The 15858-nt window shown below is 38.8% G+C and overlaps 2 protein-coding genes across 2 annotated transcripts; both read left to right on the plus strand.

The window, feature by feature from the left end:
* Window positions 1-3473: 3473 nt before the first annotated feature.
* On the plus strand, window positions 3474-5256 carry LOC133654995 (tripartite motif-containing protein 16-like). The gene is made up of 3 exons (XM_062054876.1): window positions 3474-3692; window positions 4380-4522; window positions 4751-5256. Exons 1-3 carry the CDS (start codon window positions 3614-3616, stop codon window positions 5162-5164), a joined length of 636 nt encoding a protein of 211 aa, XP_061910860.1. The 5' UTR covers window positions 3474-3613; the 3' UTR covers window positions 5165-5256.
* Window positions 5257-14955: 9699 nt separating this feature from the next.
* LOC133655266 (stonustoxin subunit beta-like) lies at window positions 14956-15643 on the plus strand. Its single transcript, XM_062055256.1, has 3 exons — window positions 14956-14980; window positions 15046-15200; window positions 15248-15643. The coding sequence occupies exons 1-3, from the start codon at window positions 14956-14958 to the stop codon at window positions 15641-15643; spliced, it is 576 nt and encodes a 191-aa protein (XP_061911240.1).
* Window positions 15644-15858: the final 215 nt, after the last annotated feature.

Here is a 15858-nt window from a genome sequence, read left to right on the forward strand (position 1 = left end):
CGTGGTGTCTTGTCAGTGCTGTTTCTACAAGTTTGTGCAGAATCGAACAATAGGAGTTGGTTAGGTCAAGCCAGAGAGTTGCAAAGTCTCCTTTGCTTTCCTTTGCTTTCCCTTGCCTCCCGTATCAATTGCGTCACCACTCCTGTATGCTCCGGGGACCCAGGCACTCCAGGAACTCCACCCTTCTGGACAGAGGTGTCTATGTAAGTGTTCTTTAAAAGGAACTCATTTAGCTTTTGGGACACGATCTTAAAGAAAATCTTGCCCTCAACACTGAGCATGAAGATTATGCAGAACTGCTCAATGTTACTGGAGTTCTCTTCCTTTGGGGTCTAAATGCCTTTAGCATGTCTCCACTGGCTTGCGACTCTCCCTCTCCGCCATATCACCTTCAGAATCTTCCACAGACGTTTGAGGAGCCATGAACACTGCTTATAGACCGTGTAGGGTACACCACTGGGGCCAGGAACAGAACAAGATCTTGCAGCTTTGACAGCTTCCTTTACCTCCGCCAGGGTGGGTTCATCACTTTAGAAATAGGACACCGGTTCTGGAGGAGTCACCAGTGCCTTGCAAGGGCCAAGCTCCTGAAGGCGGCACTCAGATGATGGGCGATCTCTTCTACTGGGCAAGTGAGGCCGCCACTTTGCTTCTGGCCCAGTAGCCTCTTAGTGAAGGTAAAGGGGTTGCCAATGAAGGCGCATCGCTTACGAGCCCCTTTCTTTCCCTTCCTTTGGTGCCAAACAGCCCTCCTCAGGTTTCTTGGTTTTTGCTTCTGTTCCACTCCAAAACGTTCAGCTCCTATGCTCATTTTGAGGGAGCACATGGTTTGGAGTTTCTGGTCAGCATCACCTTAAGAAATAAGTTCCGGGATTCTGTCGACATCCTCATCCAGCATGGTCCACTCCATGCTGTTGGTGACAGGCCACTTCACCCAACGATATTCCGACTTTCTGCTTCGTTGGGGGATCTGTGCTGCTTTTCTTGACCGCAGTCCTCTGATGCCTAGGAGTTTGAACACTCACTGTAGGGAGTGACCTGCGAAACTTCTGCAACCAACTTTTATTGCTTCGTAGCGGGATTTACAACCACTGCTTTGGCCCTCTTGCGCTCATTGGCTTCGCCAATCTGGTCCTCCCAGGGGACAGTCAGTTCCTGCCGCACCACTTGCTTAGTTGACTCCGATGTTAACACCATGTCAGGGCGGAGTGAAGTGGTAGCGATGATGCCTGGGAACTTGAGTTGCCTTCCCAGGTCAACTCAGAGCTGCCAGTAAGGAGCGGTGGCGAGGAGCCCCCCTGATTTCTTAAGAGAGTTAAAGGCCTACTGAAATGAATTTTTTTAATTTAAACGGGGATAGCAGATCTTTTCTATGTGTCATACTTGATCATTTCGCGATATTGCCATATTTTTGCTGAAAGGATTTAGTATAGAACGACGACGATAAAGATTGCAACTTTTGGTATCTGATAAAAAAAAGGCTTGCCCCTACCGGAAGTAGCGTGACGTAGTCAGTTGAACATATACGCAAAGTTCCCTATTGTTTACAATGATGGCCGCATGAAGTGAGAGAGATTCGGACCGAGAAAGCGACAATTTCCCCATTAATTTGAGCGAGGATGAAAGATTTGTGGATGAGTAAAGTGCAAGTGAAGGACTAGTGGGGAGTTGAAGCTATTCAGATAGGGAAGATGCTGTGAGAGCCGGGGGTGACCTGATATTCAGCTGGGAATGACTACAACAGTAAATAAACACAAGACATATATATACTCTATTAGCCACAACACAACCAGGCTTATATTTAATATGCCACAAATTAATCCTGCATAAAAACACCTGCGTGCTTGTTATGCTAGCTCCTAGCTCCTCTGCTAGCTCCTAGCTCCATAGAACACGCCAATACAATTCAAACACCTGATAAACACACACAATCACTCAGCCCAAAAGACCGTTCACCTAACACAAGGTTCATAAAGCTTATATATTTTTAAAAAGTTACGTACGTGACGCGCACATACGGTCAAGCTATCAAATGTTTAGCAGCCAAGGCTGCATACTCACGGTACCTGATATTCAGCTGGGGATGACTACAACAGTAAATAAACACAAGACATATATATACTCTATTAGCCACAACACAACCAGGCTTATATTTAATATGCCACAAATTAATCCTGCATAAAAACACCTGCGTGTTTGTTATGCTAGCTCCTAGCTCCTATGCTAGCTCCTAGCTCCATAGAACACGCCAATACAATTCAAACACCTGATCAACACACACAATCACTCAGCCCAAAAGACCGTTCACCTAACCCAAGGTTCATAAAGCTCATATATTTTTAAAAAGTTACGTACGTGACGCGCACGTACGGTCAAGCTATCAAATGTTTAGCAGCCAAGGCTGCATACTCACGGTACCTGGTATTCAGCTGGGAATGACTAAAACAGTAAATAAACACAAGACATATATTTACTCTATTAGCCACAACACAACCAGGCTTATATTTAATATGCCACAAATTAATCCTGCATAAAAACACCTGCGTGTTTGTTATGCTAGCTCCTAGCTCCTCTGCTAGCTCCTAGCTCCATAGAACACGCCAATACAATTCAAACACCTGATCAACACACACAATCACTCAGCCCAAAAGACCGTTCACCTAACCCAAGTTTCATAAAGCTTATATATTTTAAAAAAGTTACGTACATACGCAAAAAAAAGTTGCGCACATACGGTCAAGCGATCAAATGTTTAGAAGCCAAAGCTGCATACTCACAGTAGCACGTCTGCGTCTTTGTCATCCAAATCAAAGTAATCCTGGTAAGAGTCTGTGTTGTCCCAGTTCTCTACAGGCGTCTGTGTATCGAAGTCAAAAGTCCTCCTGGTTAGAGTCTCTGTTATCCGAGTTCTTCCATCTTGACTGCATCTTTCGGGAATGTAAACAAAGAAGCGCCGGCTGTGTACTATTGTTGCTGACTACGTTCGAAAAATACGTCCATTTCGCACCGACAACTTTCCAATTTGCTTGCTCAGCTTCTTTCTCCATAATGCAATGAACATGATTGCAACAGATTCACGAACACAGATGTCCAGAATACTGTGGAATTATGAAATGAAAACAGAGCTTTTTCGTATTGGCTTCAATGTGGAAGGCATACCCGTGTTCCCCGGGCTACGTCACGCGCATACGTCATCCTCAGAGGCGTTTCGAACCGGAAGTTTAGCGGCAAATTTAAAATGTCACTTTATAAGTTATCAGACTGCGTGGTCGGTAGTAGTGGGTTTCAGTAGGCCTTTAATAATGGTAGTAATAGGTAGTAATCAGGGAAAAACTCATTCCATTTTACTTTTAAAAAGGTATTTTTTTTACTTTGTATTTTTATTTTTGATTCAAGCAATTTTGTTTTATTTTATTTTATTTAGTTTTTTCCCCCAAAATTTTTTTTATAATTAATGTTGTTTTTCATATAATATACTTTTTTACACTGTCACTTTACATATACACTGTATACTTTTTTTTTGCAGTGGAAACGGTCAAAGCAGGAAACACAGGTAAGCAAAATTCCCCTTTTTGAACGTATGTTTTCCTCTCATGTGTGAAAGCAAATAACAATGTCCCCTATAGCAGAAAAGACCCCGGCGTACGGGGAAAATATGGCCGAACCGAAATGCAGAGCTGAGCTCATCAAATGTGAGCATATACATATAGTACATAGATATACACATACACATACACACACACACATATATATATATATATATATATATATATACACACACACATATACATTCATACATATATATATACATACATATACATATATATATATAAATACATATATTGTATATATATATATATATATATATATATATATATATATATATATATATATATATATATATATATACATACATGTATACACATACATACATATACAGTACATATATATATACATACATACATATACATATATATATATAAATCCATCCATCCATTTTCTACCGCTTGTCCCTTTTAGGATCGCGGGGGGTGCTGGAGCCTATCTCAGCTGTATATATACATACACATATATTGTGTATATATATATACATACACATATATTGTATATATATATATATATATATATATATATATATATATATATATATATATATATATATATATATATATATATATATATATATATATATATATATATATATACATACATGTATACATCTACACATATATACAGTACATATATATATATATATATATACATACACATACATACATATACATACATATACATATACATATACATATACACATATATATATATTTATTTATTTTTGTTGTTTTATTTTTTTAAACTAATTTCTCACCTGTTATTGTCAGACTGGATGAACATTAACTTTGATAAGCGGACGGCCAACAGGAAGCTGTGGGTATCAGAGGGCGGGGCTAAGGTGGCTCGTTTGACCGATGACATCACCTGTCCCGTCTTGGAGGGACCGGAGAGATTTGAGTACATGCCTCAGGTACTTGGAAGTATTGGCACAAACAGATCAAATATTACTTCATGCAACACGGATTAGGGAGCTATAAATATGTCAGCATGGTGACTAAGTGCCTGAGATCTGAGAGGATGAAAACAAGCATGAGCAGACCAAGGCTGCTCGTTGTGTTTATTTGAAGTCAAAGCATGTTGTAGTTGTAATGAATCTATTGGAGATGGTTTCTAAATCCACTCTTTTATTTTTTTAAAGGTGTTGTGCAAGGAAGGCGTGGAAGGTTTCCGAGCATACTGGGAGGTGGAGTGTTTAGGCTGGGTGGTGGTCGGCCTGGCCTACCAGAACGCCGGAAGGAGGAACGAGCAAGGCTGCTGCGGCCTCGGAGATAACGAGGATTCCTGGGGTCTGGGCTGGAGTGGTACTTCTTATCACGCCTGGCATGAAGGTCAAGTTCGCGCGATCCCGGAGATTTCCAAATCTTCCGTGTTAGGCGTGTACATCGATCAGCCTGCCGGGATCCTTAACTTCTACGCCGTGGAAAAGAAAGAGGACAGGGAGGAGGAGGTGAAACTCCTGCAGCGCATAAAGAGCTGCTTTAGGGAGAAGATGTTGCCAGGGGTCTGGCTGGGGGTCAATTCACACTGTGTGGTCCGAAAGAGGGAGGAATAAAGGACTGACTTTATGGATACACTAAAAGTCGGTCATCGTCTTGTATTATTGTGTGTCATGTCATCATATATATTAAAAAATGTATATTGTAGATAGGGGTTAGTTTAATTTGTACCTTTTTGGTGTTAATGTTATCCATACAAATTACATGGAACATTACATTATTATTTTAATTATATATTAATATAGAAAAAAGTCGCAAATACAGTCGTGGTCAAAAGTTTACATACGCTTGTAAAAAACATAATGTCATGGCTGTCTTGAGTTTCCAATAAATTCTACAACTCTTATTTTTTTGTGATAGAGTGATTGGAGCACATACTTCTTTGTCACAAAAAGTATTCATGAAGTTTGGTTCTTTTATGAATTTATTATGGGTCTACTGAAAATGTGACCAAATCTGCTGGGTCAAAAGTATACATACAGTAATGTTAATATTTGGTTACATGTCCCTTGGCAAGTTTCACTGCAATAAGGCGCTTTTGGTAGCCATCCACAAGCTTCTGGCAAGCTTCTGGTTGAAATTTAGACAACTCCTCTTGACAAAATTGGTACAGTTCAGCTAAATGTGTTGGTTTTCTGACATGGACTTGTTTCTTCAGCTCAATTTTTGTTTCATCTGACCACAGAACTTTCCCCCAGAAGGTCTTATCTTTGTCCATGTGATGTCAGATGAAACAAAAATTTAGTTGTTTGGCCACAATACCCAGCAATATGCTTGGAGAAAAAAAGGTGAGGTCTTTAATCCCAGGAACACCATAGCTACCGTCAAGCATGGTGGTGGTAGTATTATGCTTTGGGCCTGTTTTGCTGTCAATGGAACTGATGCTTTACAGAGAGTAAATGGGACAATGAAAAAGGAGGGTTACCTCCAAATTCTTCAGGACAACCTAAAATCATCAGCCCGGAGGTTGGGTCTTGGGCGCAGTTGGGTGTTTCAACAGGACAATGACCCCAAACACATGTCAAAAGTGGTAAAGGAATGACTAAATCAGGCTACAATTAAGGTTTTAGAATGACCTTCCCAAAGTCCTGATTGAAACATGTGGACAATGCTGAAGAATCAAGTCCATGTCAGAAAACCAACACATTTAGCTGAACTGCACCAATTGTGTCAAGAGGAGTAGTCAAAAATTAAACCAGAAGCTTGTGGATGGCTACCAAAAGCGCCGTATTGCAGTGAAACTTGCCAAGGGACATGTAACCAAATATTAACATTGCTGGATGTATACTTTTGACCCAGCAGATTTGGTCACATTTTCAGTAGACCCATAATAAATTCAGAAAAGAACCAAACTTCATGAATGTTTTTTGTGACCAACAAGTATGTGCTCCAATCACTCTATCACAAAAAAACAAGAGTTGTAGAAATGATTGGAAACTCAAGACAGCCATGAAATTATGTTCTTTACAAGTGTATGTAAACTTTTGACCACAACTGTATATACCGCTACGTTTTGAAATGAGTTATTTACAAGGAAATATTTTGTAAATGTTTATTTATGTACCTTAAAGGCCTACTGAAATGAAATTTTGTTATTTAAACGGGGATAGCAGATCCATTCTATGTCATACTTGATCATTTCGCGATATTGTCATATTTTTGCTGAAAGGATTTAGTAGAGAACATCGACGATTAAGTTTGCAACTTTTGGTCGCTGATAAAAAAAAAGCCTTGCAAATTGCAAAAGATTCACCATCACAGATGTCCAGAATACTGTGGAATTTTGCGATGAAAACAGAGCTGTTTGTATTGGGATACAATGGTGTACGTCAATCATTGACGTCACGCGCAAACATCATCATACCTAGACGTTTTCAGCCGGAAGTTGTACCGGGAAATTTAAAATTGCCCTTTATAAGTTAACCCGGCCGTATTGGCATGTGTTGCAATGTTAAGAATCAGACTGCGTGGTCGGTAGTAGTGGGTTTCAGTTGGCTTTTAATTGTTTCCAAACGGTGCCTGTGACACGGCAGTAAAACGACTGATCAAACAAAAACGAAAAAAATCCTTATTCATCATTTATGAGATAAATAAAACGTTCTCCCTTTTCAATAAGGTTTAAGAGGATCTGGATTCTTCTTTCTCGTATTTTGTAAACAATTTAAGTTTGAACAGTTTCTTAAAGTGGATCATTTTAGTACATTGTATGATTTATTTGCGTAATCCATTCCATAATTTAGACGTTGGCGAAGAAAAATCTATAGATTAGTCGCACCTTCGTATAAGACGCAGGGTTCAAAGCTTGGGAAAAAAATAGTGGCTAATAGTCCGGAAAATACGATATAGAATTGTTTAACACAAAGAGCATGTTACTATTATTCATCATGTTTAACACAGAGCGCATATTAGTTGAATGGGATGATCTTTTAAAGTACAAAAATACTATTTTTATTATATTATTTTTCAAATTACACCGCATGTACGTTTTTTGGAATGAACGACTTTTACATTTCTAAAGAGAGTTAATAGATCATGTTAATGGAATGACTTCCTGCAAGCTTGTCAAGTATGGCAAAAAAAGTGTCAACTTTCTAATTACACGGCATACAAAATCTAACTAATTGATGTTTGATTTAATTGTATTTTGTATATTTTCTTCCTACATTATAATTTTTAAATGTTTGTTGTGGATGTACTGTACATATGATTGTGGTAGTAATAAAAAAGTCTAACAGATCTGATTGTGTGCATTATCTTTGTGTTCAGCATCAAGCACAACAAGGAAGTGTCATGGACGAAGGTGGATAGTAACGCACTACATTTACTCGGTTACATTTATTTAATATGTATTTCGTTTTTTATTCTCCATTGTTTTCATTTTGTTATAATGGCTGTTAAGGCTATAGCACTGTATTGGATCAGGCTTGCTCTTGCTTTTATGCATATTTGAAATAAAAGTATATCAATCAATAAGTAACTTTTTGGATAAATTGTACTTGTCAGAGTAGTTTTAATGTAACGTACTTTTTAATATTACTTGAGTATTTTTGAGAAGAGGACGCGCTCCTTTTACTCCGTTACATTGAGATTTATTACGATCTTTAATATTTATTACCCTATATGGCGCACTTAAAAAACTTTTTTTCCTCCAAACTTGACAGTGCGCCTTATAGCCCGGTGCGCCTAATGTACGGATTATTTCTGGTTTCGCTTACCGACCTTGAAGCAATTTTATTTGGTATAAGGTGTAATGATAAGTGTGACCAGTAGATGGCAGTCAAACATAAGAGATACGTGTAGACTGCACCATGATGGCTATATGACTCAAGTAAACAACACCAACATTTTATATGTTCCATTGAAAATATGGAACTTTACACACGGCACTCAAAAATATATCAAAAATGTTTTAGTACAACTTTGGTAAGCTATGAAGCCGCACCGCTTGATGTGCTTCAACATACAAGTATTATTATGGTGTGTATAAGGTAAGATATATTATCTGCCGTTTTGTTTCGCAATATTATGCAAAAGCAACTTTTCTTACCTTCTGGTACCTGCTGATCTGTATTAGGGATCTGTATAAATCCTGACAAATTGTGCGCGTCCGCCTTTTTAGTCCATGCCAACGCCGTAGTTGATAGGCTTCTTATTTTTCTCTATCTTCTTCTTATGTTACATTCACCCTCCGCTATTGCCATTTCTAATATAAAGTAGTGTAAAGTTCTTACTTATATCTGTCAGTAAACTCTCCATGAAAGCGCTAAAACATACCGGTATAGTGAGTTTACATTATTCACCCAAGGAACTTTAGTTATTAGAGAGTTCCGGTTGGACGGTTTTTCACGGGACACATTTCCTGTGTTGTTGTTTCGGGATGAGGAGATGCTGCTCCGTTATTGATTTAAGTAAAATCTTTTGACTCTTCTTCCACTCTCGTCCTTGCACGCTACACCGCTACAACAAAGATGACGGGGAGAAGACGCTGCCGATGGTGAGCCACGTAAATAAGACCGCCCACAAAACGGCGCATCCGGAAGCGACTGTCAAAAAGCGGCTTGAAGATGATCTGTAAAATATAATCTATGCAACATTTTGACCAAAGAACCACCATCACATGTTATGTAGACCACAAGGAAGTGTTTTACATTAAGAAAAAAAAAATAATAATGTGACTCCTTTAATGCGCCCTATAATCCAGTGCGCCTTATATATGAAAAAATATATAAAAAGTAGATTATACATCGGCAGTGCGCTTTATAATCCGGTGCGCCCTATGGTCCGGAACATACAGTATATATTTATTTATCCATCAATCCATTTTCTACCGCTTGTCCCTTTTGGGGTCGCGGGGGGTGCTGGAGCTTATATCACAGTTATTTATATGAATCAATTAAGGCTTGCAAAAGCTGAAATTGGTCAGTATTTTAAAAGCATAATAATAAAATAGAGACCTACTTACTTGTTTAATAAGTATCAGAATGTTCCCAAAGAAGACATGTTAATTACGTGACATGATCACAGCACATCCCGGCTGTTTGCGAGAACTGCTGAACAGAAACTTCCTAAAACGGTTGACTAAAAAAGCGATCTTTTTGTATGTCTCTGATGATCCTAATAACCGCAAGTATCCTTTAAACACATTAAAACTTTACCAACAACATCAAAAAGCAGTGGAAAGTTGTACTTACCTGTTAGAGTGTCCGCCGAGTCATACCAAAGACTATAAAAATGGGACCCATTTCCTCCCTGCTTGGCACTCAGCATCAAGGGTTGGAATTGGGGGTTAAATCACCAAAAATGATTCCCTGGCGCGGCCACAGCTGCTGCTCACTGCTCCCCTCACCTCCCAGGGGGTGATCAAGGGTGATGGGTCAAATGCAGAGAATCATTTTGCCACATGTGTGTGAAAGTCAGTGGTACTTTAACTTTAACTTAGATTGGTATCTTTAAAGTTACTAGCGCTAGCTTATTAGCATGTAGCATTAGCTTATTCTACTGTATTTACCTGTACATCTAACACAGTTAAACAAGCTGAAATGACCAAAATCTCCCCCAATGTACGAGATTGAGTCACAATAGCGATAAGAGCGCTGAAACTAAAACTTCACATGCAGCTGTGAAATTAGAAGACACTAATTTAGTATTTAGAAACGTACTGACTGTAAAAAGTGACATGACGTTGGACAATGCAGCAAAAAAATCTTCAATAATATGTTTCAAACTAGTTAAAAGAACATTGATATCATGTGCTGTCATCTGTGTCAGTAGACATGTTCACGTTTCAGCCTACAATAATTCTACTTCCAACTAGAGAAAACATGTTGCAGTGAATTGTATATTTCGCGCACGCACACACGCACGCACGCACGCACGCACGCACGCACGCACGCGCACGCACACACACACACACACACACACACACACACACACACACACACACACACACACACACACACACACACACACACACACACACCAAATTCTTGTTTTTGTTACCTTCTTGAGACCTCCGAAAAATGCCTACCTCTTTAGGACCACCCTTTCTAGATATATGAATATTTGTATTTACAACATTAATAATATATACAAACTATGCAAATTTAAAAAAAGTAAGCTTTTAGTTAATGTTTTCTTTTTTTTTTGTCTGTAATTGGTTTTTAATCTTCATTATTTACTTCAAGTTATTACAGTATGTCTCTATATACATATTTATTTTTTATTTTTTGTAATAATTTTGGCCAAAGGGGTGCATTTAAATTTCTTACACACACTTGTTATTACATATGTTGACCAGAGGGGGAGCACTTTTAAAACCGACACACCCTAATTTTGATAGATTTCACCACCAGGGGTGCAAATGAGATATATATTTTTTTGTTATTTGTAATGTGCTTTAAGACCGATGACAAACAAATCACGGACCACAGATGCCCCCTGTGCCGCACTTAGGGCAACCCAGCTGTAGAAGCTAACTGTTAATAGCCACTATGGTCTTAGTATCGTGGTGTATTTGTTCATCCTATGGTCACATATACGACGCGGGTTGTCTTACGTCAGCAACCGAAGTCGTATAATCAGCTGTTCACGTGGCGGGTTTTTTCGGGGATGAATAGGGAAGTCCTTCTTTAGCTGCCGTCTTGTTTTATCATATATTGCTGCCTTTGCACCTGTCAATGCTATTTAAATCAACAAAAAATCCTGACTTTGGAGCAATGTTCACGGACTCTAGTATTTGGCTCTCTATCAGATGCAATGGTTTTCCGTATTGGGACCATGATTTGGGTCCTAACTTGTTCACCGGTCCTCATATGGAAGGTACTTTTCCTTGTTGATGTCTCAAGAAGGTTAGAAATACAAGAACACACACACACACACACACACACACACACACACACACACACACACACACACACACACACACACACACACACACACACACACACACACACACACACACACACACACACACACACACACACGCACCCACTCAAGTAATTGCTTTGATGACTACTTGTTACTTTTACTTGAGTTATATTATTCTAAAGTAACAGTACTCTTACTTGAGTACAATTTGTGGGTACTCGACCCACCTAGGGTCATGGATAGGTCATAAATAGGTTAAATAATAATAAAGTTAAACAGCCGGGAGTCTACAATGTTTGTGTTATTACTGATCTCAATAGTTGCTGCATCATAAGCACGGGTTCTAATACTGTACCTCACAGGTATTTGTATACTCAAGCATGTCAATTTGTTTTATTTTAATAATGCGGCTTGTAAAAAACGAGACGGAAATTCAAACCAAAAATAGTTTTTATTTCGCTGATCAACAGTCCTGCCGGCTGCGCTGGTTGTCTAATTCAGAATCAAGTCACACTGCAGAAGCTTTTGGGCTTCTCCATTTCTTTCTCGTGTGTCAGCTGATCACACCAAAAAGAAAGCTGACCCGCCCTAGAAACAGGCACTGTACAGTAAGACTAAATATTGTTTTATTGTTAGTTTCTACTGTTTAAAAAGAAAGAATGTGTGCTTCCGTCAGCTTGCTGCAGTCTGACTTGTCAACACGTTTCTGCCAAAGTTCCTCCCGTGTCGTGTGTCTTCACCTATATCCACATGTACGTCAATGTCAAGTGGCTCCGGTGCCCCTTTGACCCCCTTGTGGAGAAGCTGCTCCACTGACCTCAACGTTTGCTTGACGGTTTGGAACTTGGGAAAGTGTTAGTTTGAATGTCCAGGATGAGTGGAATGTGTTAACGTTGGAATGGTTTGAATAGGTTGAAAAAGGTGGGAATTGTGCAACTTGGGAAAAATGTCCCATTCATTTCAATGGGAACTTCCTGGAAATTTGGGAATTTTGGGGAAAGCGGGATTTAAAAAAAAATTATTAGGAGCATGAATGTCCTGAATGAGCTGAATTGGTTGGTGTTGGAATTGTTTAAATCGGGCAAGAAATGTTGAAGTAGTAAATGATATTAGGGAATTTGGGGAAAACCTGGAATTTTTTGGAATATGGTAAAAAACTTGAATGGTCTGAATGAGTTGAAGTGGTCGGTGTTGGAATTGTTCAAATCGGTCGAGAAATGTTGAAGTAGTAACATGTTGAATTGAGGAATAGTATTACGGAATTTCGGGAAAACCTGGAATTTTTTTCCAGTTTTCCAGTTTCCAGAAATGTTTTGACGAAGGAACGGTTTTTGATTGATTGATTGAAACTTTTATTAGTAGATTGCACACCACAGTACATATTCCGTACAATTGACCACTAAATGGTAACACCCGAATACGTTTTTCACTTGTTAAGTCGGGGTCCACGTTAATCAATTCATGGTGGTGGGTTGAAGTGGGTTAAAAAGTGTGGTAGTCGCCAGAAAAAAGGGTGGAAATAAGGCTTAGGAAAACCAGGAATTCTGGCAAATCCTGGAATTTGTTTTAACTTGAAAAAAAGTAGTTTTAATTTCCAGAATGATGAAATGCGTTGAAGGTGGAATTGTATGAATAGGTTGAAAAATGTGAGAATGGCCAATTCATTTTGAATGGGGAAAAATGTCACGGAAAACCTGGAGTTCTGGGAAATCTGGGAATTTTTAGAATTTGTCAAGGGAAAGCCCGCGATTCCCAAATAGAAAAAAAAAAAAAAAGTACCAATGATTGTCACACACACTAAGTGTGGTGAAATTATTCTCTGCATTTGACCCATCACCCTTGATCACCCCCTGGGAGGTGAGGGGAGCAGTGAGCAGCAGTGAGCAGCAGCGGTGGCAGCGCCCGGGAATTATTTTTGGTGATTTAACCCCCAATTCCAACCCTTGATGCTGAGTGCCAAGCAGGGAGGTAATGGGTCCCATTTTTATAGTCTTTGGTTTGAACTCACAACCTACCGATCTCAGGGCGGACACTCTAACACAGGGGTCACCAACGCGGTGCCCGCGGGCACCAGGTCGCCCATAAGGACCAGATGAGTAGCCCGCTGGCCTGTTCTAAAAATAGCTCAAATAGCAGCACTTACCCGTGAGCTGTCTCTATTTTTTACATTTTATTTATTTACTAGCAAGCTGGTCTCGCTTTGCCCGACATGTTTAATTCTAAGAGAGACAAAACTCAAATAGAATTTGAAAATCCAAGAAAATATTTTAAAGACTTGGTCTTCACTTGTTTAAATAAATTCATTATTTTTTTTACTTTGCTTCTTATAACTTTCAGAAAGACAATTTTAGAGAAAAAACACAACCTTAAAAATGATTTTAGGATTTTTAAATACATATACCTTTTTACCTTTTAAATTCCTTCCTCTTCTTTCCTGACAATGTAAATCAATGTTCAAGTAAATGTATTTTATTGTAAAGAATAATAAATACATTTTAATTGAATTCTTCATTTTAGCTTCTGTTTTTTCGACGAAGAATATTTGTGAAATATTTCTTTAAACTTATTATGATTAAAATTCAAACAAAATATTCTGGCAAATCTAGAAAATCTGTAGAATCAAATTTAAATCTTATTTCAAAGTGTTTTGAATTTCTTTTAAAATTTTTGTTCTGGAAAATCTAGAAGAAATAATGATTTGTCTTTGTTAGAAATATAGCTTGGTCCAATTTGTTATATATTCTAACAAAGTGTAGATTGGATTTTAACCTATTTAAAATATGTCATCAAAATTTTAAAAGTAATCTTAATCAGGAAAAATTACTAATTATGTTCCATAAATTATTTTTTTTATTTTTTCAAAAAGAATCGAATTAGCTAGTTTTTCTCTTCTTTTTTTCGGTTGAATTTTGAATTTTAAAGAGTCGAAATTGAAGATAAACTATGTTTCAAAATTTAATTGTCATTTTTTTCTTGTTTTCTCCTCTTTTAAATCGTTCAATTAAGTGTAAATATCATTCATTATTAATAATAACATAGAGTTAAAGGTAAATTGAGCAAATTGGCTATTTCTGGCAATTTATTTAAGTGTGTATCAAACTGGTAGCCCTTCGCATTAATCAGTACCCAAGAAGTAGCTCTTGGTTTCAAAGAGGTTGGTGACCCCTGCTCTAACCACTAAGCCACTGAACAGTTTGAAGTTGGAATGGTTTGAATCGGGTGAAAAATGTGGAAGATACAGCGCCCCAAAATCTGGAGAAGAAGAACAATAATAAGTTGAATAATAAATAGATGAATTTTGGTGTAGAGAATCATATGTGTGAATGCTTTGGAACATTCACACAACTAAAAAACAAAAAAAAAAACCGCATATGTACATAAGTATTCACAGCCTTTGCTCAATACTTTGTTGATGCATCTTTGACAGAAATTCCAGTCTCAAGTCTTTTGAATACGATACCACAAGTTTGTACAAAACGGAATGTATTCCACTTTGGAAGAAGGCTGTAACCCAACATAAAAAGTGAGGATGCACTGTATGTTCAAAATGTCAACTTTACCTCCCGTCTAGACTGGATTAATTTGTCCTTGGATGATAAAACCGCCAACAAGATGTTATGGATTTCTGACAACGGCTCCAAAGCGTGTCGCAGGCTTGATGAGGTGTGTCCAGTCCTGAACCGCCCAGAGAGATACGAGTACTCGCCACAGGTAAGGTTGAAAACTGCAAAAAGTGGGGACAACTTGAATTAATGGTGCTGCATTTACGTGAGGGCATCTGGAACATGAGGGCCTACTGGGAAGTGAACTACATCGGCTGGGTCGTGATCGGCGCCACCTATAAGGGAGTGGGACGCAGGGCCAACTCCGGGCCGAGCGGCCTTGGGGAGAACGCGGAGTCGTGGGGTCTGTGCTGGGCGGGAACGCGCTACCAGATCTGGATTAACGGCATGAACAAGGACATCAACCATGTCCCCTATTGCTCCACCATCGGGGTGTGCATGGACCAGCCCGCCGGCATCATCAGCTTCTACGTGGTGAGTGGAGAGGGCGCCGACAGGGAGGTCAAGCTGCTCTACAGGGTCAAGACCAACATCGAGAAGAAGATTATTCCTGGGTTCTGGATGGGGATCCAGTCTTCATGCACGTTACTAAAGAAAGCAGAATGAACGCCACATTTATATGATTTTGTTCAGGGCCGGCCCGTGGCATAGGCCGTATAGGCAAATGCTAACAGTGCCACAAATGTTGGAGAAAAAAAAAAAAAAGTTGGTACTATTATTTCTAAATACAAAAAATAATCCCACGTTAATTAAAATGCAAAGTAAAGCCTATTTAATAGAAATATTATTTGTTACATTACGCCCCCCACCTCCCCATCCCC

Source organism: Entelurus aequoreus, linkage group LG08, assembly GCF_033978785.1.
Source record: "Entelurus aequoreus isolate RoL-2023_Sb linkage group LG08, RoL_Eaeq_v1.1, whole genome shotgun sequence".
In the NCBI taxonomy this organism is placed as follows: domain Eukaryota; kingdom Metazoa; phylum Chordata; class Actinopteri; order Syngnathiformes; family Syngnathidae; genus Entelurus; species Entelurus aequoreus.

Excerpts from the sequence above, each read along its gene's own strand:
- LOC133654995 (XM_062054876.1), top strand. The coding sequence starts at position 3,614 with ATGTCCCCTATAGCAGAAAAGACCCCGGCGTACGGGGAAAATATGGCC. Across the intron at positions 3,693-4,379 it reads CAGAGCTGAGCTCATCAAAT|ACTGGATGAACATTAACTTT; the intron begins GTGAGCATATAC and ends TGTTATTGTCAG. Across the intron at positions 4,523-4,750 it reads GATTTGAGTACATGCCTCAG|GTGTTGTGCAAGGAAGGCGT; the intron begins GTACTTGGAAGT and ends ATTTTTTTAAAG.
- LOC133655266 (XM_062055256.1), top strand. The coding sequence starts at position 14,956 with ATGTATTCCACTTTGGAAGAAGGCT. Across the intron at positions 14,981-15,045 it reads TTCCACTTTGGAAGAAGGCT|ACTGGATTAATTTGTCCTTG; the intron begins GTAACCCAACAT and ends CCTCCCGTCTAG. Across the intron at positions 15,201-15,247 it reads CACAGGTAAGGTTGAAAACT|GGCATCTGGAACATGAGGGC; the intron begins GCAAAAAGTGGG and ends CATTTACGTGAG.